This window comes from Ciconia boyciana, chromosome 18 (genome assembly GCF_034638445.1).
Source record: "Ciconia boyciana chromosome 18, ASM3463844v1, whole genome shotgun sequence".
Classification (NCBI taxonomy): domain Eukaryota; kingdom Metazoa; phylum Chordata; class Aves; order Ciconiiformes; family Ciconiidae; genus Ciconia; species Ciconia boyciana.
In genome coordinates this window covers 2153683-2178478 of record NC_132951.1, presented here as the reverse complement: position 1 = coordinate 2178478, position 24796 = coordinate 2153683, and the positions used below count along the sequence as shown (strand labels likewise).

The 24796-nt window shown below is 44.7% G+C and overlaps 4 protein-coding genes across 11 annotated transcripts in view; 1 reads left to right on the top strand and 3 right to left on the bottom strand.

Annotated features, from left to right (window-relative positions):
* Positions 1 to 3427, bottom strand: part of RC3H2 (ring finger and CCCH-type domains 2) — a 31963-nt gene extending 28536 nt beyond the window's left edge. For all 3 annotated transcript variants that reach the window (XM_072882883.1, XM_072882885.1, XM_072882886.1), the window contains exon 1: positions 3262 to 3427. The gene's annotated coding sequence lies outside the window, so the exon portion shown is untranslated. The remainder of the gene's footprint in view (positions 1 to 3261) is intronic.
* Positions 3428 to 4155: 728 nt separating this feature from the next.
* On the bottom strand, positions 4156 to 8742 carry ZBTB6 (zinc finger and BTB domain containing 6). Of its 2 annotated transcripts, XR_012045635.1 has the most exons (3): positions 8672 to 8742; positions 5689 to 8502; positions 4156 to 5621 (listed from the first exon to the last, which is right to left on the bottom strand). XR_012045635.1 is itself a non-coding variant. In XM_072882872.1 (2 exons), exon 2 carries the CDS (start codon positions 8490 to 8492, stop codon positions 7209 to 7211), a length of 1284 nt encoding a protein of 427 aa, XP_072738973.1. In that variant the 5' UTR covers positions 8493 to 8502; positions 8672 to 8742; the 3' UTR covers positions 4156 to 7208. The 2 variants fall into 2 exon arrangements, 1 of the variants encoding a protein (XP_072738973.1); XM_072882872.1 differs by having other exon boundaries at positions 4156 to 8502.
* Positions 8743 to 8855: 113 nt separating this feature from the next.
* Positions 8856 to 17213, bottom strand: ZBTB26 (zinc finger and BTB domain containing 26). 2 transcript variants are annotated; one of them, XM_072882869.1, is made up of 3 exons: positions 17145 to 17213; positions 16832 to 16912; positions 8856 to 14485 (listed from the first exon to the last, which is right to left on the bottom strand). In XM_072882869.1, exon 3 carries the CDS (start codon positions 14473 to 14475, stop codon positions 13159 to 13161), a length of 1317 nt encoding a protein of 438 aa, XP_072738970.1. In that variant the 5' UTR covers positions 14476 to 14485; positions 16832 to 16912; positions 17145 to 17213; the 3' UTR covers positions 8856 to 13158. The 2 variants fall into 2 exon arrangements, with proteins under 2 accessions (XP_072738970.1, XP_072738969.1); XM_072882868.1 differs by having other exon boundaries at positions 16832 to 17184.
* A 19-nt stretch (positions 17214 to 17232) lies between these two features.
* Positions 17233 to 24796, top strand: part of RABGAP1 (RAB GTPase activating protein 1) — a 76505-nt gene continuing 68941 nt past the window's right edge. The window contains exons 1-2 of one of the 4 annotated variants that reach the window (XM_072882847.1): positions 17233 to 17335; positions 24204 to 24405. In XM_072882847.1, coding sequence (XP_072738948.1) covers positions 24256 to 24405 — 150 coding nt within the window. In that variant the 5' untranslated portion in view covers positions 17233 to 17335; positions 24204 to 24255. Of the gene's footprint in view, positions 17336 to 17422; positions 17444 to 24203; positions 24406 to 24796 lie in introns of those variants that run through there. The other 3 variants (XM_072882849.1, XM_072882848.1, XM_072882850.1) reach the window with 3 other exon arrangements.

Here is a 24796-nt window from a genome sequence, read left to right as displayed (position 1 = left end):
TCTTGAAAGACTTGTGGGATTATATGGCATTTTCAAAAATTAAGGTAGTCCAATTACAATCCCACTGTGGATTTAAGCCTAAATCTTAGAATTCAATTGATTTTTAATCACTAAATTCAAGAGTCCTTGATATTGACTTGCTCTTAATATGGACTGCAGAGATCATGGTATTTTCTAAGTGATCTCCATTATAATTTCCCATTTATGCAGATTAATCATTTGTTTGCACTACAAGGAGGTAGCTTTTTCAAGCCTTCCTTCCTAAGTTACGTAGTTCTGAAAGCATCCTGACTGAGTCAAAAACTTAGTGTCCACGTAATCAAATTATCAGTATTAAATTATTCTCTGAAGAGGCTAGAATATTTTATTCATTTCTCTTCAACAGCCATCATCTACAGATCTAAAAAACTAGCTTCATTAAGGCTTAGAAAAGGGCCAGCCCCATAATAGCTTTGCACCATTCAGCTATGACGGCTTGAAATTAAAATAAATCCTCTTTACAGAGCAGACTTGCTTATTTCTGCACTCCATAATATCTGTCACGTGTAAATCTCTTTATATCACGTGCAAATTCTATATATAAAGCAGAGTCTTTAATGACCATTAAAGAGAGTATTTCAATGCAATTTTTTCACTGAACATTAATGCTACTGGGAGCATCTACAGGCCAATTTAAATTTCAGAAAAGTTATCAAGAGAAAACTTGGTGACTTACTGGAATATATATCTCTATCCAGACTACCTTTTGCCAAAACACCTATGGGATGCTTCACTTGCTACCTTCTTTAAAAATTAAAGGTTAGATCTCCTCTGCCTCCCTAAAACATCTGGCTGAAGAATAATTCCCTATGAACAGTGGTATAATTCACTAATACACATTTCAGTTCATGGTTGCTCAGTGACTGCCAAAGTCCACTCAATTCAGAGGTAAATCCCCCCCAAGTCAACACTAGAGCTAGCGTATCCTCAACAGTTCACACCTGCTCCTTCCTGTTCAAGTGTTGCTAGCAGAAATCCTGTCACTAGATTTTAAAAGCTTCCAATATACTTATATAATGCCACCGTGGGGGTTTTTTTGTGTTTCGTAGGTGTCACTGAAAGGAGAGTTTGTCCTTGCCACAAGCCTGATACCAATTCAGCTCCTGTAACAGTATTGACTTTTCAGAGCTAACTGAAGGGCAAATAAACAAAAAATTTTCTTTGCCACCAAAATCAGTTGAACTTACACTGAATGCAGAGAAAGGGAATTTATCTCTAAGCAGATCTATTTTGACACAATTACGTCAAGAAGAGATACAGTGAAGAATTCCTTACTCTTCATTGATATTTTCAGAGCATAAGGACTCTTATGTATGGCTTAGTTCCCCATGCCTTTTTTTTTTTTAAACACGACCTCCATGCTTCAACTATACATTTTACAAAAGAGAAATTCCGTATTCTAACATTTTCCAAATAATTTTAATAAAATACCAATTCCATTCTGAGATATAAGCACGAAAACACAGGGTTCCATCCGAGTCAGAAAGCCTTTTTAAAGTTTGTACAGAATAGCTTGATATGCCCACAGAGACAGATTTTTCTCCTTTCATTAAGATTGTCCAGTCTGTAAGGAGAGACTACTTCTATTCATCCCATTACAGGCTATACAAAATCTTACCAAACAAAACGTACCATACACCTAACAAAAATTCTATTAGCTATTACCCTCTGGATACTGTAAATATTCTATCTATTGTAAATCAACAAAGCCTTAAATAAAAAAGATCAGTACTCAAGACTAGGACTTAAGTTTGAGACATCTGAAGCACTGACACTAAAATTGTTGGAATTTAATATTTTTGAGAGAAATGGCCATGACCTCAAACAAGACAGGAACAGGAGTTATAAGAAACCTTTTCTTGTGGAAAGCTTTGCTTACATTGCAGAAACAAGAAAAAGTTCATTAACAAGGCATGCAGGTCTCGGGAAAGTGATTAATTACAAAAATTAAGAATTCAGTGCTTCGCAGAATAATACTTATACTAGCAACACAAGCTTCACTTTCTAGAATTTCCACAGATATTTAACACAGACCAAAGGTCAAATAACAGTATTTTGATTTAGAAGATCTACAATTGTACTTGTTGGTTCTCATTCAAAAATGAGAAAATATTTTCTGCCACAATTATAAATGTAGACCCTTGCAATCCAAAAAGTTGGTTTTAATTTTTGTTTCAACATTATGATATGGCTATAACGGGCATGAAAGAACGATCACAAGAGTACCTACAGGAATTACAATTAAACCCAACCAAAAGCCTAAGTTTGCACTTAAAGCGAAACAGACCTACATGGGAAATTTTCCTGGTTGTCAGCCTACACTTTGTCATTATTTTCTCTCATTAAAGATACATGCCATTCCACTGAACCCCGACCGTAACTGAATACTCACCACCCTCCAATCACATTGCGTCCCTTTTCTATGCTTTGTGCTGACTTCTAGGCTTAACTTAAAATCCCCAGTGCACCTCAAGCATCAGCAGAACTAAGACATGCTTTTCCTGCCCAGTTGTTTTGGTTTTTTGTTCAAGACACGTTAAACGTGACATGATGGGTGCAGTTCTAGGGCCTATTTTCCACCATGACTCTTCTCCACCATTACCCTAAAGCACAGCTCCACACGAGTGGGAATACTCATGATACCGGTGCAATTCCCCCCCGTACTGGAGGACACCACACAACAGGCTGCTTGGTGCTGCGGCGTCCCGAAAGCGCTGCCAGCGAGGTAACCGGCAGCCTCACCGCCTCACGTTCGCCGGTGCCAGCGCAGGGAGCGCGGAGCAGCCCCGGCGCCCGCCGCGGGAAGGCCCGGCGGGTCTCCTCGCAGCCTCGCCCCCCTCCGCCAGGCCGCTGTCAGCAGCCGCCGGCCGCGCCGCGCACCTGTGCCCGGCCCCGGCTCTGGCTCTCGCCGTCATTTCGGAGCCGCCACCAAATGGCTGCCCCGCGTCCCCCGGCTGGCCTAGCGGCGGAGGGGGGGGGAGGGGGAGGGCCGGCAGCCCCCTCCCCCGCGCCGCAGCGGCGGCCGGTACCCGGCGGGGCGGGGGCGCTGACAGGCCGCGCTCGGCGGGCGAGGCTCGGCCCCGCTCCCCGCCCGGATTCCGCAGCGCCGGGACCCCGCAGGGCGCAGGGAGAGGAGGGGGGGGGGAGGGGGGGAAGGCGGGCGGGGCCCCGCCGGGTCACCGCGTCCCCCGCGCCGGCTGCCCCCGCCCAGCCCGCTCCTACCTGCGAGGCGCGGGCGGCGGGGCCGGGAGCAGGCGGCGGCCCCGGCCTCTCACACGCCATGGGGCGGGCAGCGCGGCGCGGCCCGGCGGAGGCAGCGGCGGGGGCCTCGGCGGCGCCTCCTCATCGCGCTGACAGCCGGGAGCGCCGCCCCGCCCCCTCTCGCGAGACCCGCCCGCCGCCGCGCGAGAGCCCAACGGCCGCGCCGCGCCCGCCACCGCCCCGCACGTGACCACCGCGGTGGGAGGGGGCGGTCGCGGGGCATTGTGGGAGCCACCATCGAGACGGAGGCACACACGCGCCGTCGGACGTGCCCCGCCGCTGTGGGGAAGCGGCAGCCATAGAGACAGGGTGGCAGAGCAGCCGCTGCCGCTGCCGGCGCCCCCTGGCGGCGCGCCTAGCCTCGGTGGCGCCTCAGCGGCTCCTCGACGCGCGCCGCCCCTTCTTCACTGCTCGTGTCGATTATTTGTTCTCCTTTTGAAATTTTAATTAATGACTTTATTATTACTAGCGCTCAGAAGGATGAGGGGATTGGAGGGCCTCTCTGGCGCACGTCGCTTGTCCCGCTGCCGCCCGCCGCAGCTTCCCGAGGAGGTGAGAGGCGCAGCCGCCACGGGCCCAGCGAGGCCGCCACGTCGGGAGCCCCCGGGGTGCTGCTTTGCCACAGGCCACCCCAGAGAAAAGGCTGGGGGCTGCACCTCATTTCTCTGTTTGCTCACAAAGATCAAAACAGGTGTTTTAATCAAGGCCGAGGTGGTGCAGAGCTGTGATTTCTGAGGAGAAAGCCTTCATCTGACAAGTAGGTGCTACTGATAGACCCTTCTGAAGGACAAGAAAAATGGCGTTACTAAATGAGTGCCACTTCAACACCATGTTTTGTTTACAACATCTTGTTTACTCACCATAGCAAGCCAAAATAATAAATACGAAGGTATGCACAGAATTATTTAACTGTGATTAGAAGAAAGCATATGTATTTCTGAAACAATGTCTTGTTTGCATTTCATTTATTGTGTTATGACAGGACAAGTGGTTACAGGTATGGACAGGGGAGAGGAAACACTAATGTGAACATGTGCACAAAACCAGTTTTTCTTCACAAAGCTTACCAAGACACTCTAGCCACTGAACAGAACATGCTGTTGGCCCACCACACAACACAACTCCCTCTCATGTTTACATGCAATACAATAGCAAACCAAAATAACTTGCAGTCCTGCTCCCACAGAAGATGCACTTCAAAAGATCAGCCTCTGTTTCCCCTTTGACACAAAGGGAAATACCCATGCATACACCTAAAAAAACAGTCGAACAAAAAACAAGGAATGATCTTCTGAAGTGTTAGCAATGATGATCATACACCTGCCAAAAATGCGTATTAACTGAACAAATTTAAGCACAGTTGAACCAAATCTGCCCTATAAATGCACAATACATTTATTTACTGAACTACAGTAATAGCAGCCCAATGTAAAAAGGATGGGGGGAGGGAAGTAAACTTTTTCCTTGTTTTATGACCTCTTCTGAGGATGAAGGAGTTTATTTTAAGTAACTACACAAATGAAAAGCTACATACAAACCTGTACGTATACCCAAGTGAACATCTGTAAATACAGTAAGGGCAAGTGCAGGTATTAGCATGCTTTTGAAAATCAGACTCAATTTTTATGCAAATAAGAATCCAAAATTTATGGTATTCTGTGAAAAACAAGCAAACAATACTAATCACAAAGTCAAAAAGGCCGTAAACAGTCACAGACTAATGAATGCAAACAGAAGACAATGCTATAAAATGCAATTTTTTTGCAAAATATCAGGCAGTTGCACCATAAATGACTCCCAAACCTTTTAACTATAGTAATTGTCTACACATTAAAAAAGTAATTTTTAACAATTACTATAGTTAAAAATCACCAAAATAAAGCAAGTGATCAGCTTTTAATATGAAATAATAGTAACGATTGTGAAAGGTCGGGCCTTATGCTTAAAGTACTGGATAAAACAGGTGATTTTAACGCACAGTTACACTAGCTACTTACTCTGGGGGTGTCATTTCTGTCACTATTCATAGGGACACCCAGGTATGCAGACTTGGCACACACGCCTTTCCAATGATCCAGTACAACGGAGTCCTTCACAAGTCAGCTGTCTATGTAAAGTCAGACATTTCTGTGAATTTTTGGAGGAATACGGCACTAGTGGCATGCTCAGCTTCAGAACACACTACTTGCCTATTTAGACTACAGGGTTTTTGAGGACGATGTATGCTGCCTACCACAAGGCCCGGTATGAACTGGGACCTGCAAATATTGTTGCAGTCCAACTAATAGGTACTTTAAGTGTTAATAATATCAGATGAAGAGCTTAAAAAAACCCTCATGAAACAAGTTTTTAAAAACTCTTCAACTGAAATTTCCAATAGATGAAGACAGCAATAACGCTGGCACAGCTGACCATGCCTATTACAGATAATAACAGGAAACTGCACAGTAGATATTGGACACACCTAACCCCTCATGTAGTTGATAAATAAAACCCGAACAATGGCTGGTGCACTCACAGACGCAGGGGAGGAAAGTCAGTGAAACCTGTTAACTGACATTAAAAACTGTTGTCTTGTATTTTAAAAACAGCCAGGTTATGGAGCACACGGGCCAGACTTCTGGAGTCAGAGCAAGAACTTCATAACAGCACTTCTGAAACTTGAAGGAAAGTGTCCCCTCATGATACAGACAAGATTAAGAACTACTGCTTTTTGCTAATTGGAGAGAATCTAACGTAAGTACTGTTATTAACAACTGAATTGACTCTTTATTCATATCACATTAAGTGGAAGAAACGTATACCAGTCAAAGACAGGTGCAGGATAAAGATTCTGCGTTACAGGGCTTTCGATGCTTGTGATGAAAATGAAATGACCTTTGACAAAGTACAAACACACCTATCCAAACACACATAGTTACTGTTTTACTGTATCACAGAATTAGAGTATGAGAAGACCTCTATGTCTAAGCCGTTCCTAATAAGAGATAAAGGATTAGAACGTAGAAACTGCTATTATGTAACAGCACACAGCTTCATTTTTCACATTAGTGTATGTATCGAAGATTTGTAAAAAAGGAAGGCAAATGTTACACCTCAACAAACAGGACTAACTTAATTGGAATTAGTCAAATACAGGTGCAAAACGTTGGTATGACAGAAAAAAATGATCAGAAGAAAGAAGTTTAGAAAAATTCAGAACTCATTCATAAAACTGAACGCAAGTCCTTCTAATGAGACTATCCAGTTAAAAATGGAACTGCAAGGCAATACTGTTTGTTTCTTTCTCTTTTACCAATTCTCTATTTGCAAGAGGCAATTTGAAAGCTTCCTTGATTATTTTTGTTTGTTTGTTGTGTGTTCCTTCTTAAATACCACAGACTTGAGTATGAAAACATACCTTCTTTCTGTTGAAAGATCTAGCAAAGTTTGGGCAAGTAGGGAGATTATTTCACCATAAATGGTACATGAACTGGGTGGGAATGACCAATTTGCTGAATAAACATCCCCCTTCCTTAGCCGTTATATATCAGGAACATCACGGCTCAGGCTTCAGCTTATTGCAGTATCAGTAATAGTTTGAAAATTGGCAGTGCCTGCCCTTGAAACAGGGGAGTGCAAAACATAATTGGGAGGGATCAGAATGCGTACAGGATAACCAAAGAGAAGCATGAAATAATTTCCCGTATTTTTCAGTTTACTTTCAACTAGTAAACCCCTTTTTCGCACTTACAGCAATATCAACCTTAATACAGCGGGCAAGTTTGCTGCTCGCAAGGCCTGTCTCTGATCACCAGTCACATATTTGTGCTTCTCTCCATTACGTGGGGATGTGTATCTAGAATTTCATCTAGAATTTCACTAGGCAGGAGCTTTGTGTGGAGCCCAGCTCCACATCCACCCCTCTGTTAATCGTAGTCTATTTTAACTTTCGTAACAGTGTTCAGGTTTGGTTTTTCGCTGCTACTCCTTCCGTGAACAGAAGTTAAATGCTTTTTAAGGGCAGACTTGTGTTTAAAGTCCATGTCGCAACAATGACACTTGTAGGGCCTGTCACCGCTGTGTATATTCAGGTGATCCTGCAGTGTACTTTTGGCGGTGAAGGTCTTCAAGCACACCATGCACTGGAAGGGGCGGATGCCCATGTGCCCCCGGATGTGTCTGTTGAGATTCTTTTTTTGCGTAAATGTTTTGCCACACTGCAAACACAAGAAGAGTTTGTGCATTTTTAGATGTCTGAGATAGTTCTCAAGATGCAGAAATCCCCTCGGACACTTCGGACATTGGTGCCGCCATGAATTGCCAGAATCCTCCAGGCTCTGGAACCCATTCATCAGGCCAGAATTTCCTTCTGGATTGTCACTGACAAAAGCCTGAAAGTGATTTCCGGACATTTCTGTATTTCTGCTTTCCACTGTAGAATTTATCAAGGAGTGCTGGGTTTCTGGAAAATATAAGTTTGTTTTAGAGGATGTGCAAGGCTGAGGAAAATGGTCACTTTCTACATTTGCTACGCTCATAGAATCCATTCTGAAGATACAGATTTCATCGTCCTTATATCCAATTTCAACTGTTGATATTTCTGGGGTTTGCGCGTCCTTTCTCTCCGAGATCAAGCTCTGCACTGCAGGCCGTGAGATGTCCTCCTTCTCCTGTTTCACAGGGTATTCTGCATTCACTGGGCTGTCCTCAGAGATCTCAATTATTTCACAATCTTTATCTAAAACGTCATCCCCGTTTCTCAGTTCAGCGTCGGAGGAATGACACCTCTCTGCGGCCTGATTACCGTTCTCCATGGAAGCGTCGATTTCCAAATATTTCGACAAAGCTTCAGTACACTTCTCCACGATGTGAACCATCTGGAGGTAACTGGCAGCGGTGAGGTATTTCAGCAGCTCCTTCTTTTTGACTTCCAGAGCCCCGGTGTAACACGACAGCAGCAGCTTTCTGCCCACCTCGGCGCTCTGCAGGATGGTGATCCGTACCTGTTTCGACTGATTGAGCAGAAACTGATCCCTCATGAAGGTGGAGCAGGCGGCGAAGATCACCTTGTGCCCCTGGAACTCGGTGTCGTTGATGTAAATGGAGACGTCGCAGAAGAGGTTCTGCTGCCGCAGGAGGTTCATCTTCTGCAGCACGGCATCCCCTTGCTGCTCGAACTGGAAGTGCAGCACCTCCGAGTCCGCCGCCATGGTGCCGCTCCTGTGGGGGAGGCACCGGCACCGCCGGAGAGAGTCACGCCGAGCCCAGGCCCCCCCCGCCGGCAGGGCCCAGCCGCGGCCTCGCTCCCCCGCCCCGCGGCGGCTGACGGGCCCCGCGGAGCCGCCCGCCGCTACCAACGGCCGCGCCGCCCTCCCTCCGCCCCACTCACCGGCCGCGGCCCAGCCGGTCCCTGCAGCCGGTGCGTGCTCCGCCGCCGGTGCCGCAGCGCCCCGGAAGCGCTTCCCCCGCCCGCCCCTTCCGCCAGCGGCGCCGGAAGCGGCTCCGGCGCGGCCGCCCGCCCGCCCCCCGGGCGCCGTTACCGCGGCGGGAAATGAGAGGCGGCGGGAGACAGAGTTAGCAGCACGTTTATTAGAAGACTTGGCACTGCTACAGCGGCTGCCGCCGGGGGACACCGCACCGCACCGACAACGGGGCGCGCCTCGCCAAACGTCCGGTAGAGGTAGCAACGTATCGGCCCGGGCCGCCGCCCCCGTAAGGCATCTCGGAGAGCAGCTGCCCAGGGGCTCCTCCTCGCCCCGCCGCGGGGGCGGGCGCCATCGGCGAGAACATGCCGAGGGACAGGCGCACCGCCGGCCCCTAACGCCGGGCCGGGCAGCTGGCTTCTCCCCGGGCACCGTTCCGGCCCCCGGGCGGGGAGGAAGCTGCTCCGACAGCCGCTGACCCGCCTGCTTTGGTAATAACACTTAGGCTAAGACTTTTGCCCAGTCACTGAAGAGGTAGCTAATGCTCAGTCCGTCGATTATACAGTCTCACAGGGAAAACGTCCATTCTGCCTTCTCAACCCTTACCAAGTCAGGAGGGCCGACTATTGCCCCCCATTGCTTTTAAAAATCAAGATTTAACGTGACTTTAGAATTCTTTCAACGCTTTGTCAGTATGTATCACATTTTGATTCTCCCTCCTTGCCTTTACTCCTCCCAATGACTCCAGAACCAAAATCAGCCCCACACAATTAATTTTTAAGTGATTTCAACAAAAGTTCCGCAGCAGCTATCTACGTTTTGCCAAAAAGCTAGGGGAGAAAAAGACTGACACTTCAATTTGATCAGTTACTAACTTGCAAAACATGTCTTCTAAAAGAAAAATAAATTAAGGAAAGACTCATCCCTGATCTATACAGGAGGCTGTGCAGCTGCACCATACGCTGCAGGAACACATGCTACACAAGCTACCACCACGCAGAAAAGTGGTGAGCCTAAACCTCTGGTAAACCTAAGAATTCTAAGATTTTCTTCTTCTATATAAAAAAAATAAATAAAATGCCAACATTAAAAAAATCCTAATATATTCAAGGAGTTATTAAAATATTTTTGTAATAGACTTCAGTTATTTTTAGGATATGCAGGAAGTTGTACAGCACATTAAGTTGTGAGACTATCCACTTACCAGCAAATAGTATTCTACACATTAACACACAGATTATGATAACTGCCATAGTCCTCATCTGAATATGCAACATCAGTAGCAACAACCAACGGATCTAGTCTTTCACTAATCGGAACATTGCAATGAAGACAACATTTTACATACATGGACAATTAAGTTCATCTTATTCTATAATCGAGCTGCCTCTGTATATTCCATTTATAATAACTCTCACTCCATTTTAATCTGTAATTCAGAGAAGAAGCATTAGCCAGATTTTTCTTTTCTAATGCCTCTTCTATACTCTTCACTTGTCTGTTCCATATAGGGGCAAATCTTAGATGAACTCTACCACCAGTGCACTTTGCACCGTGCCATCCGCGTATTGCCCTCTTAGCTCTCCAGTGTTTCTGGAGTCACGCAGCCATCTCCTGCATAAATCTTTTGGTCTGCACCCTTTTGCCAGGCCAAAAGCACGGACATTAGTAAGAAGTCCCTTTTCATCCAACAGATGCGTCCATTTTCATTGAAGAAGCAGTCTTCTGCATTTCTGCTTTTTCCTATTTATTTCTGCCACGGTCTCACCAAATGACCACAAGCAGCCTTTTAACTGAACGCCCAGCAGTCTCAGCCTTCTCAGACATCGACATCACCATGGCACAGGGTGGACTGAAAACCTATGTATCTTGACCAAATCATTTTTTTGTTTCTTAGGAAACCCCTTGTCTCTTCACATCAGCTTCAAGTCCCCCACAGCTACTTCAACAAGCTGTATTCTCCTTGCAGTAACATTACAGCTTCATGATTCCACGAAAAAAACTTCCCAGACAGACAACGCTTTCAATACTGTCCATTTTGCTGCCACTTTTTCTAGCATTTGTACAGTTTTATTCCTTCCTCTGGCAGAAGACCATTTTCTTTATCGTGTCCATATTCGTATCCCGTTAGATCGTTCACTAGTCCCTTACAGCATGTTGACCTGGCTCTGCAAGCACTTACTCTCCATGTCTATCTTCGTTTTGACGTTAGCGCTATAATTTATTTCCATATAGTGAATAATATATTATCGAAATGTTTGAACAATACAGAAGATTTTGCCTGAAGACAGAATGCAAGTGTCAGACAGATGCAACTGTCACGGTGAGTTTTAGCTCAAAACAATTCTGAAAGCAGGTTGCTTTAAGAGGAAAAACAGTTTTTCTTCCCATGCAAACCTATTTTCTGCCCCAGGAACCTTAACAGTAATTTTAAGAAGTTCCAAATAGTTAGATTTTAGGCCTAAATATATTTGCTACAACTTGAAAGACATAATGCCCTGACTCTATTTCCATTGCTTACTTCATAGCTGTCCATGTAATAGTTCATGTAACAGTCAAGTACAGTAGTTTAAAAACTCAATTGCAAAAACTGATTCACAGAATCACCTTGCTTTTCTACTTGAAGGTATGTGGATTTCTGAAAACGTTCTGCAAGATTAACGCTTTTTATCGTCCATCAGTGTAATGTCTGCATAAGGAAATCCTGGCTTCCACACACATCTGAAGATCAAGACCAACTTTTGATAATTACATACAAAACATTTTTTGCTCTAACACACCTTTGGTCATACCTGTTTAGCATTTTTAACCATACAATAGCAGCCTTTCACCCCCACCCCCTCATTCAAACACACAAACAGTACTACGTTTAGGTAGGAAGCATAATCTCAGCCTCATGGCAAACCTTGTGGAAAAGAGCTGCATTGGAAGAAATACTTATTCCAAATACAAACAGCAGTTCTCTACCGAGGATCAGCCATTTGATTATTAGTCTATGCTACACTTCAATGTAATAAGAGTGCTGTTCTACTGGGAATGGTGTTCCTCAGATAAATTAGTTTCTTTCAGCCTGATTGGGATGCGGATAATTCCACGGCACTTTTGAGAAGCAATACGGTATAATCCCAGAATCCCAATTAACATGCCATTCCCGCTACATTTGATGTTTAAGGCGGTATACAAGAGGTATTGCTGAGTACAGTCAATAGCTGATATATTAACCTATGGAAATTGTGCTACCTATACCTCATCCTAGGCTCTGTAAAACACTAATGATCATGAACTATGTAGGTCACTTAAAAAAAAAAAAGAAGTATTCTTTGAATGTCCAAGACATCAAAAAACTTTATGTTGTTAATGTTCTTATGGCAGGTATTTTAGTTTCTTTTTTCAAGTTAACTGACATGTGGCCCTTATGAGATATCAAGGAGAGATATACAAGAACTAAGGGGGGAAAACAAAAAAGGATAAAAAAAAGGAAAGGCGTGGAGTTGTTATACATTGCAGCTTTTAAAACAGATTCTTTTCACAGTGTCAAAAAGCAGTATTTCTCCACTCCAGCTTTGCTCTAAACCCAACAACTGTTGTGGCTTACGTGATGCAAAATTGATGGAAGAAGGATGATAATTTTTAGTTTTGAATTTAGCTTGTCTCAGTACATATACTGGTAAGTGCCCTTTAAAAATCGTAGGTATGACAGCATAAGAAACAGGTCATACTTGCACTCCAGGCACCGGCCTCTCACATTCCAAAGCTGCAATTTATTCTCATTTTGAACAGTTCTATGCAATGATCAGCTAGCCCTGCCAAATCATTTAGGGTTTTATCTTTTCATAATGCATGTTGACGTTAAAAACCCTGAGAGCTTTTAAGATAGCGTTGATTGGCAGCAGAAGTTCCTGGAAAGAGTTTAGAAAGGGCAAAAAAGTGACACAAAAATACTTCATTTCAACTGTAGGGGTCTAGGGGTAAGATCAGAGAAAGATCATTTTAAGAGGTAAGTTTAAATTTAACTATATGGAGTGCTTTCAGTTATCCAGTGCTTTTTAAAAAAAAAAATAATCGGGTTATCTCACAGACTTGTCCTCTTTGCTCTTTCCTCCATCTGCCCAGACACAGAGAGGCCTCTAACTGTACAGCAGATGGTTTACTTGCAGCCCACAGCAACAGTCTTTCAAAAGGTGTTAGTCTTGAGTCTCCTAATCAGAGAGAAATGAAACAATTAACCCCATAATCCACAGTAGAGACACAGACAGAAACCTGAAGGAAGATTGCTATTCACAGAAAATATCAAGTAAGACTAAGAACGATGGCTGAAGACCTGCCAGGTTTTGCAATCCAACCCGCCATCCATCCGTAGCCTTTCAGGGCATACCACTAGTTTAGGTAAGAGCCCAGACCAACTGTTTGCTCCTCTCAGTCACGATCCCTACAAAGGGCTGTTTTTAATTGCTTAATTGACGCAGGTACTATCATTTCTTAAACTGAGCACAGCCGGAGGCAGCTTCCCTGCATCCAGTACCTGGCTTGCATCAGCTTGCTGACAGACCTTACTGTCTGTAGCAGCGCTACATGTGAATGAATCGAAGTCCACTGTTATGTCTTGAACGTTTCTTTCATTGGCATTGTCAAAGCTATTTTTACCGTGTAGCTGTTTAAGATGTTTTCTCAGAACGGGTTTATGCGCAAAAACCATGTCACAGTAGTTACACTTATGGGGCTTGTCCCCACTGTGCAGGTTGAGATGGTCCTGTAAGGAACATTTCTGAGAGAACGTTTTCCCACAGATCTTACATTGGAACGGTTTGATGCCTGCATGCACTCTCATGTGCCGGTGGAGATTGCCTTTCTGAGTGAATGTCTTGCCACAGAGTAGACACATAAATAGTTTATGCATCTTTAAGTGATTAGCATAGTTTTCCAGATGCCGAAATACTCTTGTGCACTTTGGACACTGATGATGCCACTGGAGGCCTTTGTCTATACCTCGGTTGTTAGGCCCAAACATATCTTTAGAGGCCAGAATGATGTTATCGCTGCCAGCATATGAAAGGGCATAGTTGTGGAGGTGGTTTTGCTCTATTTCACTTGCTCTGTTTTCAACAGTGGAGTTGATAAGAAAGTGTTGAGGCTCTGAGGAATGCAGTGCAGTTTGTTCCGAAGAAATAAACTGGTTCTGATCCTTCTTATTCCTAACTTCTGTTACCTCCCCAATGGACTCCACCTTGATGATCTGAATATCACTATCCTCCATGTCCATACTGTCTTCTGAAGGTTGAATACAAGGTGAATCTTGCTGCAGAGAGTCGTCGTCTCCTTGATGGTCCTTCAGCTCAGAGGAGTCACTTTGCTGTTCACACTCCTTGCTCTCCAACGGCTGCTTCGGTTTTATAAACTTCCAGAGGGCCTGCGTACATCGTTCAACAATGTGGCTCATCTGCAGAAAGCTTGCGGCAGTCAAGTAGTTTACCAGTTCCATTTCAGGAAACTCCAGAATGCCACTGTAACAGGATAGAAGCAGCTGCCTCCCCACTTCTGAACTCTGCAGTATAGAGATTTTTACATCTCTGGAGTCATTTAGTAAGAACTGATCTCTTAAAAAGGGAGAGCCAGCAGCAAATACAATTTTATGCCCATGAACTTCAATGTCATCTATATGGACCACGACATCACAAAATTTGTTTTCTTCCCTCAGTTTGTTCATTTTCTGTAACATTGAATCCCCATAATTGTCAAACTTGAAGTGAAGAATATCTGATCTTTCTGACATTTTGGCACACCTAAAGAAAAGCAGCAAGAAAAAAAACCAAGTGAGAACTTTTTTGTTTTCTAGAATGCAAGTTAGAAGGGTCTAAAGTAGTAATATAAAATGTGTGTTTAATCAGCTGTTATGTTTTAGCCTAAATAAATACTCAAGTCCATTAGAAGTTAAAAGTAAAAAAAATCAAGTTTATACCTCGCCTCACAATATCTTTACCTTTTTAAATTTAATTTAATACAGCTTGAATATAAAGTAGAGGTGATATGACAGAAATTCTCCTGAAGCAGTATCCTAAAGAGTTAAGATGTTTTCTACGCTACTTGTCTGGAATTTAAAGGGAAACCACGGAAGTATTTTTAGCAGCCTTAGCTCTTGTTAAGCTTTGCTTCCACATTAAAACTCCTCAGAGGTTTTGTCTTTATCAAATAACGACATTCCTTCCAAAATCTCCTTCAATGCCTAAATAGCTTTCTTGACAAACGAATTCAAGGCGAGACAGAACCTGACACCTGCCAGACATACAAACATCCCTCTTAACCTTCTGCATCTATCATATACTGCTCATAAGCATTACAGTCCAAGAACAACGGCTACAGTTCCTCTAGGACACTCCACAATTTGCAGGAATATTGACATAGGACATGTTGTCTCATTGGAAGTAGCTGTAATTTTGACAAGCCAGTCTTTTAGCAGGAAGGACTACGCGAGCTTTGTGGTATCTGCAGCACTAGGTTTAACGCATCGTTTTAGATTGTCTTTTAAGTTTTTTTGTAGGGGTTGGTTTGCTGTGTGTTGGGTTTTTTTAAAAAGATCACAGAAAAAAGTCTTCCGTATGGCTCCTCATTATACAAATTGTGCCTTCTAAGCTCCCTGTTTTGAATACCTGGGGAATGTAGAAAGCCTTGTTTCTTGTCTTCTTCTTTGGAAGATCGCTCCTCTAGGAAGTTTGTTCCTGTTTGATAGTATTTGGAATGAAGAACTGGGGATCTTCCATAAAACAAGTATCAATCTTTCAACAGTTCTTTTAAGAATTTATAAAACTACACTGATTCTCGATGAAACACCGTTCACGCAATCCTGCCAGAGAACTGGGATTGCAGGAAGTGAAGAAATCACAGAAGACTAAATGATGCAAGATTTGGTGAGACACAATAACAAAGCAAAACTTAGATCTCACAACTATTACAAACACCACATAAAGCTCGAAAGGAAGCTTTGAAGTTTATAGATAAAAGCAGATGCTGCTCTCTTGGGGCATGAAATATCAGCTCAGTGTGCACAACAGGAACGGAGTAATGCCTAGTGTACATGAATGAATACAGAAGACGAGGGTTTGGAGCAGAACATTTTTAGAAGTATCTGTTGATAATCAGGGTTGTTTCAATCTGCTGATCAGACATCATCCGGAGATGCGACCTCCTCACTACTTGAGCCCATCAAGTATATCTTCCAGTGTACAGCACGTGAAAGTTACAAGAAGATTTCAGAAGCCTTCAGAAACAAGGGACCACAGGAAGGTCGGAAACAGGAGTAGCATCATTCTGCAGTACAACCAGTTCTGCTGAATCTACAGAAAGTAGAGCCGCCACAGTCTTAGTCATCCTGTCATCAGTGCTGCCTGACTCATCCCCATTTCTAGGGCAAAAGGTTTAATTTTAAGAGGCAACAGCCTTTGGCAAATATAAATGGTAGCAACAAATCATCATGAAGTATCTTCAGTGAATTTCAGGCATTATCGAACTGTTTCTTTCCGTGTTTTCTCTTGGAAATGATGAAGGAAGTCTACTTGTGAGCCTGTTTTTTCCACCTGGGGATACTACCATATAAATGCAGTTAAAGTGCTCGTGCCAAGGCGACGCTAGACTGAGCTGTTAACCAGACACAACTATTCCAGCCGCTCAGCGTTCCTCGGGCAGATTACAAGAGTCACGTAATGAGAAACTGAAAACAGAAAACCAGCGACTTGCCTTGATGCACGTTCAGTTTCCACTACACTGCTCTCCAAGGAAAAAAAAGCTGTCAAATGAGCCCCCAACCCTCTTTCTCGGGAGGGCGGCAGACCAAGCCCAACTTCTGGTTAGCCGCGACCCTCCGGGCCGAGCGGGGAGGGCAGGGCTCCCCGCACAGCACCTCCCCTCTGGGAGCCGGTGCTTCCTCGGCTTCCACCGCCCGCGGGTGGCCACCGGCTCCCGGACACGGGAAAACGATGTCCCGGGACAGCTCAGCCCAGAGCCTGCGCAGCTCTCCAAAGCCATGCCCAAAGGCCAAGTCCTGTTCCGAAGCAAGAGGACGCCGCTGCCTGCGCCCGCGCCGGCCCCGCCGCCCCGCTCCCCGGCCCCGCGGACGGGAGGGAAGGGGCAGGTACCTGTAGCGCCGGGCCGCGTCCCCCCGCTGGCACCCGCGGCCGCTCCTACCGCAGCGCACGCCGCGGCCTCCGGCTACGGACCTAGAGAGGGGAGGAGAGCCGCCGTGAGCCGCCGCCCCAGCGCCGGGCCGGGCCCGGCCGCCAGCCGCGCCCCCCGGGCGGCCCCGCGACCCGCCGCGCCCCCGGCCGGGCCGAGCCGCCCGCCGAACCCGGCCCGCGGCGGAGGCGGCGGCGGGGGAAGCGGGAGCCGCGGCCCGCTCCGGACCCCGCTCCGGGGCCGCCGCCCGCGCCCCGCCAGCCCGCCGGGACCTACAGCTGCCGCCGCAGCCCAGGACGGCGACTCGGAACCGCATTGTTCGGCCGCCGGAAGCGCTCGAGCGCCCTCCGCCCCGCACCCGGAAGCGCCTGGCGGGGCGCCCGCCCCCTCCGCCGGTCACGTGGTGGGCGGCAGCGGCGGCCCAGGCCCGGCACCGGGAGGCGGCAGCGGCGGCGGCGGCAGCCGGGGTAGGTGGGGCTCGCGCTGCTGGCGGGGTCTCGTCCGCCCCGTCCCTCCGCCCTCGGGCCGCCCCTCTCCCGCCGGCGGCCCCGGCCCGCTCCCGCGGTGCCTGCCAGGTGCGTGCGGGCGCTGCCCCGCCGCCGCTCCGGGGCTTCACCGCCGCTCCCCGCCCCTGACCGGCGAGAGGCGTGCGGGAGCTGGGGGCCCCGCACGGCGTGTCCCTCCCCTGTCCCCTGGGCCGTGTCTTCCTGCCGGTGCGGTGCCCTCCCGCCCTCTGTCCCCTCCGCCCGGCGGGGGCCGCGGCCTCGGCGCGGAGCCGCCCGGCAGCAGGCGCGGGTGGCGGCGGGAACGGGGCCGTGAGGGCGCAGGCGGGGGGCGCCGGGCTGGGCCCGTCCTCGCGAGCCCCCCTGGCTCCGGCCCTTCCCGCCTCGCCCCTCAGCCCTTCCAGCCCTGAAGCCCGTCAGGGTTCCCGGGACCCCTCTGAGCGCGTACCGGAGGCGCCGGCTTTCACTCCCGCGGCGGGGCCGTCCCGTCCCGGGCTGCGCTGGGCTCCTTTGGGGCTGACGCTGATTTACCGGCCAAACGGCCGCTTTCCCGCTCCACGGCCTGGCTGTGTCGGTTGTTGCCTGTTGCTTCCAGGTGGATCCTAAAATGTGTCACTTCGTCACGTCCAGACATCTTTATCTGGTTAATGTACCGTAACCTCGGTGTTTCTCTCGGTTTTTTTTACATCCTGTTGGCAAGGTCATGTTTGTTTCGCTTAAAACATCCCCAGAAGATAATTTTTAAGGGCTGATTGCATCAGTTAGGGGTGAAAATTAAGTATAAACAAACAGACTGTGCTAAGTTGGTTTGAAAACACGCACCAGCAAAAATTAAGTGAAAATTGAACTGGTAGAAGTAGACTTTGTGGTTTTCATCTGTGTAGTTTTGCCTGTTCAAAGCATTTCAGGGGAGAGGAGGAGAAGGAGAAACAATAACTCGGGAGAGGTTGGAGAGAGGGAAAAGATAATGTTTATTTCTTAAATACAAGCTGGAGATCAAGTACTGCTTACCTGTACTGTTACACAGACATAGCTTGATCTATATTCCCAATTTTACTCTGCTTGCAGGTTTTGGTAAAGCACGACTTGACGGGATTTCTGAGATTTTTGGCTACTTTATTAGAAAATGCGTAACTGCATGGACTTCCCCAGTGCTGATTAAATTACAGAAACGCTGTATTCTTTTTAAAGGCCTTTACTTAACATTAAGAGGTCAAGGACCTGAGCAAACTTAGTTTTGTGTACACAGTAAACAAATTAACAAATGGAGCTTGGCATAGGGCTTTCCTTTCATTTTCCAAATCCAAGTGCAGACAGCTTTTAGTAGCATGCACTGAATGTAACTCCCCTTTTTTCAGTTCTTTCACAGTGTATTTTTAAAATGCTGTATTTGTCTGTTAAGCGTAACTCTCTGTTTCTGTTTGCAATGAGAGAGGAACTCCAGAAGTATATAGAGCATCCTCTTCAGAGTTTGTTTAGCCTCTGGCTGCACCACCTTTCTCCCAGCCTCCAGCCTGTGTTGTGTCCTGCATGTCCCAGCTGCCCTGAGCAGACAGCGCGTAGATGTGCCTGATGCTGATGGAGCGTCAGCTGTGGAGCAGGGATGAACCAGCCGTTCATAGTTAATTCATTCCAGCCACATTCTTGTGATGGGCTAGCTAAGGCAGCGTCAGCATTTCTTTTATAAACCACGGTTTCCCAGGACCTGCTGCATGTTTCTGGGGTTGGAGAATTTGCTTATTACAAGAGCCTAAAATTAGAGTTTTGTCCTCTGAGGAGATAGTTCAAATTAAGATTAAAAGCAAAATTATGTTGGCAATAACTATGAATCTGTTAAGGATTGTTAACAAAGATTGCATTAGCTTAACTCTTGTGTTTTGTCTGATTCCTCGTTTTGCGTACAATGGCCAATGATTCACTCGGCTTCCTGAGATCTGTGCTTCTCTGCTCTTGAGAGGAGGAGGGGGGGTGAAATTTGAGGCAGCATTATCTCCAAATAAATATTGGGTTTTTTGGCTCTTGAGGTTAGTGGGAACATCTGTGGCTGTCAGTGTGTTTTAAAATGAACAGAAAAGTTAGTATTGTAGTTGCTGTTTTTTATTAATTACTCTCTTTAGTCATCCTAAATCTTTATGTTCACATGCACTGGCTTTCTTGCTTCATTCTGAGTGCAAAATACTTCTCGTTGCTTTTGAGAGTGTGATTTGCACAGGGAAGGTGGGTAAAGATCAAACATATGATTATGCAGACTAATCATGTGATACATGAGAAGAAACAGGTTGCTAGTGATTGATCTTTCTCATATGTGTTTTTTCCCGAAGCTGCAATAAAACACAGGCGGTGTGCGTGTGCTCAGAAAAAGTCAAACCACAGCTCCTTTCCCACGTGTCTGTCGGTGTGACATCCCTTTTGCTCTTGCATTTCTTACGCTGCTCAGACTGAAACACCTGGCATGACCACCTGCAATGACGGCATTGTGCTGTAGCATTTTCCAGGCTTTTTCCAGGACTCGCTGTGTATTTGTAAAACAATAAATGTACGCTATGTGAATTGTGAAGGTAAAAAAATCGCAGATGCCAGACTATAAAGAGCTAAGAATCCTAAAGAATGCTGGCTTATTTGTCATAAAACAGCTTTGCAAAGTACATTGCAGAGCTTCTGAACTCTGCTACAAATTCCACTTTTCACCTGCACTAAGATGCTAATGATGAAAACTAGGAAAGTAGAACTTCGTATGTTTAAATTGAACCGTACTGGGTATTATTGTTATGTTATGCATAAAGCCAGAGGAGTAGACACAGAATATATGTTCTTTTCAGTGAATCAGTTTGCATTGAGTCAGTCACCTCAGTCTCTTGGCTGTGTGCTACCTCCTTGTTTTCCATGTTTTTTAACATTATGCTTAGTGTTTTTATATTTTAGGGGATAGAGGATACTGGTTTCTTTTGCATGCCAACCTTTCTGATTTTGCTGTTCACTGCAGCTTCTTGAATTATAATATTCTTCAGTAATTTAGTTAATATTGCTGTATTGTTCTTCGATATCTGGTGCATTCTTCATCAGATACACTGTAACTTTGTGGAATCGCTGTAGGAACTGCAGCTGATGTACAAAAGCTGAGAAAGATATGAACGGGGAAAAAAATCTCTTTTCCTCTTTAGTTTGCATACCTCTTCTCATGCTTATTCTCTTTTCTGCCCTGAAAATCCAAAACTTAGGTATATTTTGTGTTGTATTCCCCTTTAAATTCAGTGCTAAGGGTGCTACATCTGCTGTTGGCTTAAAGGTAACCACTGTTTTAAGCAGTCCAAGAAGTTCACAGTTGAAACATTGATTTTTCTGCTCACCCTCTGGCTTTTTGTGTGGCTGTGGATGTTCTGAACACCGGAAAATGGGTGCCCCTTGGAAATGGAGTGAGACCAGCCATAGTTACAAGTGCCTTGCTTCACTTGTTGTATGTGTCTCAAGGTGGCATTCAAGCCTCAGTCTCCTACAGTAATGTAAAATGGAAGGGTTTCTGGTTTTCTTTTTTTTATATACTCTTTGCTTAAAGCTCTTTTAAATTAATTCTGGCAGTAATTACAAGGAGAATTTTGATCACAAGTTGCAGGTCAGGTGCCAAATAGTTGGGAGAGGATAGGAAAACAAAGGATAAATATTTTATAAATCTATGTAACTAATCTTGAACTTCGATAGGTTTGTTTTCCAGTTGTTTGAGATTTTAGCACGGTGAATGGTGTCTTTGCTGTACCTTTGCACGTTATCTTGAATAGAGAGAGCAAGGTAGGTTGCTACTGTTGTTTGGTTGCTTTAAAGATAAACAAGAACATTTTTAAAAAGATAGTTTGAGTCTTGGACTTGCATTGTAGCATTCTGTAACAACAGCAAGCATAGAGTGAAGGTGAATTAAAAGCAGTGACCCAAAAGCCAGCCATATTGCCTTTCTCATTTTGCAGCTTTTTCCAATGGTCTTTTGTGTGAGGAGAGGCCAGGATACCCATTTAATTATGCAGGTGAGCGAAGAAATAAGTTGTTAAAAATTTGCCTCTTAGTATGTGTTTTACCTGGACGCTCCATCTCCTGTAGAGGTCTAAAGATGCCTTTAGGCAAACACTACATTATTGTGGTGTAGTTTTGTGTCAGGAACTAAACTAGGCTGAATTCAGAAGCTCCTATTTTATTTATGTTGAAACAAACTAAAGTCTCTTTCCTTGTAAAGGATGAGACATTGGCTTCTTCTGAGAAATGTTAAAATGAGATCTGCACTTGGCTGGCGTCTTTTCTCCTGCCTCTCTAAACTGTGAGAACAGAAAGCTTCAGTTCTTGGACAAGTTGCAGGTATTACTAAAGAGCACTGTCACCGCTGTTTGTTCTTGCTTTTTGATTCCAGAGGAGTCATAAGCCTGCCACACTTAATTGCTCTGCTGGTCTTTGATGTGTGCCCTTCGAGGCTGCCCCATATTTTAATGAGCTCATAGGCTTCCTGTTGTTGATTCTGCCATTGTGAGTTTTCTGATTCAGGTAAAATGATCCATGTGGTAATCGGCATGGAACAAAGTGATAGCGAGAAACAGAGGAAATAAAATGCATGCAAAGCAAAGTATGGGAATATGGAAATTTTTGTTAACTTCAGGCAATATTTTAGCATTTTTAGTATTTTAAGACTGTGCTTTTGCACCTTGACTATTTGAGCATTAATCCGATGAACCTCTGTGGCTGATTCTAGCGTGGTTGGGTAATTGAGCCTGGCTTGCTGATACATCACTAATAAACAAAAGCTTCTTACAGTAGCCTACTACATTGTCCCTTTCCTGTGCTCTCTTATCTTGTGTAATTTCAGTAAGACTTTTGCTCAATGTGAGATTGGTAAAGTTGGGCTAATCGGGACCTTCTGCTGTTGCAATTCTGTATTGTGAAACTACTGTAGGGGTTAGGCTAAGCCAGCTGTGCTCCAGGATCGAGTGTGGTGTCTGTTTACACCACGCTACTAAAAAAAGGAGTGCAAAAGCACAGCATACTTTTTCTTTAATTGAAGTTAATGTTGGTGAAAGGTGTCAGATTGAAAGACTTGGGAGACAGGTGAAATTAACACTTCAAGACAGATGCACTATACCAAAATAAATTGCTAAATTGATCCTTGCCTAGATGATCTTTACAGCTGCTTGTGATCAAAGCCCGTGCTTCTGCTCATACTGTCTTAGTGTGGCAGATGAGTTTGCACTGTTTGAATGAAAACAGTAAAGCCAAAGGGATATTAAGTGAAGCTTATTTTTATTCTGTGTTTCAGTATATTTGATTTGGTTATTTTCAGATGATCTGTGTATTATGTAGATGGTGCAATAAGGAACTTCTATAGAAATGTTTTAACATGAATTCTTTAAACAAAAGCATCTTTAAAAATGAGAACTCTGCCCTACCTTTAAGGTGCCTGTGAGTAATACCAGATAGACACATACAGTGGGTAAAACTTTTCAAAGTATCTAAATTTCTCAGCCAGTAAGTCTCACTGAAAGATCTTAAAATGTTTTTTTGAAAAGGATATCTAAATATCTTACATGCTTTTGAAAATGAAACCCAATAATCATAGGTATATTGTTATTCATGATCAACCCACATCTGTTCTTCCTCTTGCGCACTGCTTCAGTTGTCCAGTGGAACATGTTTCAGGACCATGAGGTGACTTGGTCAGGAAAGTAATCAGGTTAAAAATAACCCAGAGGAAAAATAATTTGTTGTCCTCCTGGCAGATTTTCAGGTCATATTGGTGGCTGTGGAGAGAAGGGTATTGATAGAAATAAAAGCAGGCTTTGCTATTTTCGGTGCATTGTTCTTGGTTCACAGAGGAATGCGATGAGCCATGCTTGTGGATATGCCAGGTTTCTCCGTTGTTTGGCTGCTCTGTTGGAAGCCAGGTTGGGACAGTGCTCCACCGAATGTAAGGCATAACTTGAGGCTGAAAAAGCACTTGGGTTTGCTCATGCTTGGGAGTATGTAAAGACCTGAGCCATTGTGATAAGAGTATATTTGGGTTTCTGGGAAATTTAATCACCCATTTTTATCACGGCAGTCTGTTTTGAGCCACGGATTCTGAGAATCTGTGCTATAGAGTTCAAGGTGTGCAGCTGAACTTCACCTTTTGTTCCTTTCTTCAGATGCCTCTCGGTGCCAGTTCCAGCCTTTTAAAATCCTCTGTTGGCTCTGATTCTCAGTACTGATCCAGCCTACGCTGTTCTTCTTGCTTCTTGGAAGTCTTTTCTTTTATTGTTCCTTACAGTACAGAAGATTCAGCATAGATTCATAAAAAGCTGTATGTCCCAAGGTTTTAGAGCATCCTTACCACAAAGTATCAAGAGTTAGATCTAACTCTTGTTTTGGGGGAAAAGAATGTGACTGCAGCATACAGTGAGCTCTGATAGCTACAAAAGTAATTTTTGCATGAACATAGGTGAAGGCAGACAGATTATCTGAAGAAAGTAAATGGACTTTATAGTTCTGGCCTTAATACAAGTCCTTTGTCAGCAGGCGTGGTGTATGTTCCAAGGGCCTGTTTTGTGATATGTGTAGAAAATGGTGCCTGACATAATAACGAAATACTGCAAAAAGATTTATTAACTTCCCTTTTGTGAGCTGTGGAAACCAGTGCTCTGGTAGTAGCGTGCTTCTTAAGAAAATCAAAGCAGGACCACGAGCGTACACTGACAGAAGAGTTGTAACTTGGTTATGCTGTCAGATGTGTTACTTTTATAACTAGTCAGCAGGTTTCTGAAAAGAAACGTTTGAGCATTTTAGCATGAAGTTTTATATAAGTATTTTTATGATTTTTGTTTTTCAGGAGTTTATAACATATTTAATCTCATTCATGAATCGAACTTCCTTTTTAAGTCATGGATGACAAGGCTTCTGTTGGAAAAATCAGTGTCTCTTCAGACTCGGTATCCACTCTTAACAGTGAAGATTTTGTCTTGGTTTCCAGGCAAGGGGATGAAACACCATCTACAAATAATGGTAGTGATGATGAAAAAACAGGACTGAAGGTAAGAATCAATAACCTGAGTTTGTTCCCTATTCTTCTAAACCAAACTAACCATAGAGAGCTTAAAGAGGGACTTCTTTATTGTGGAAAACTTGACAGAAGGGAGAACTTATTCAAGAATCAATTTTGCCAGTGATTTCTGCATTACTTCTGCTGATGTCAGAGGTGATAATTAGGTTTTGAGTAAGAGCTCTCTCCATCACTACCTGTGGGGTTTTTTCCCACTTTGCAGAATCCTTCATGAAGTGCTTAGGATGAAACAGACTGGCTGTCAAGAACTTGGAACTGTGATTTTATCACAGCTTTCAGATAGAAAGCAATATTAACATACACTTGATTTGACCATATCTGTTAATTAAAACATATATTAAAGTTTTCCCCAATGTGAAATG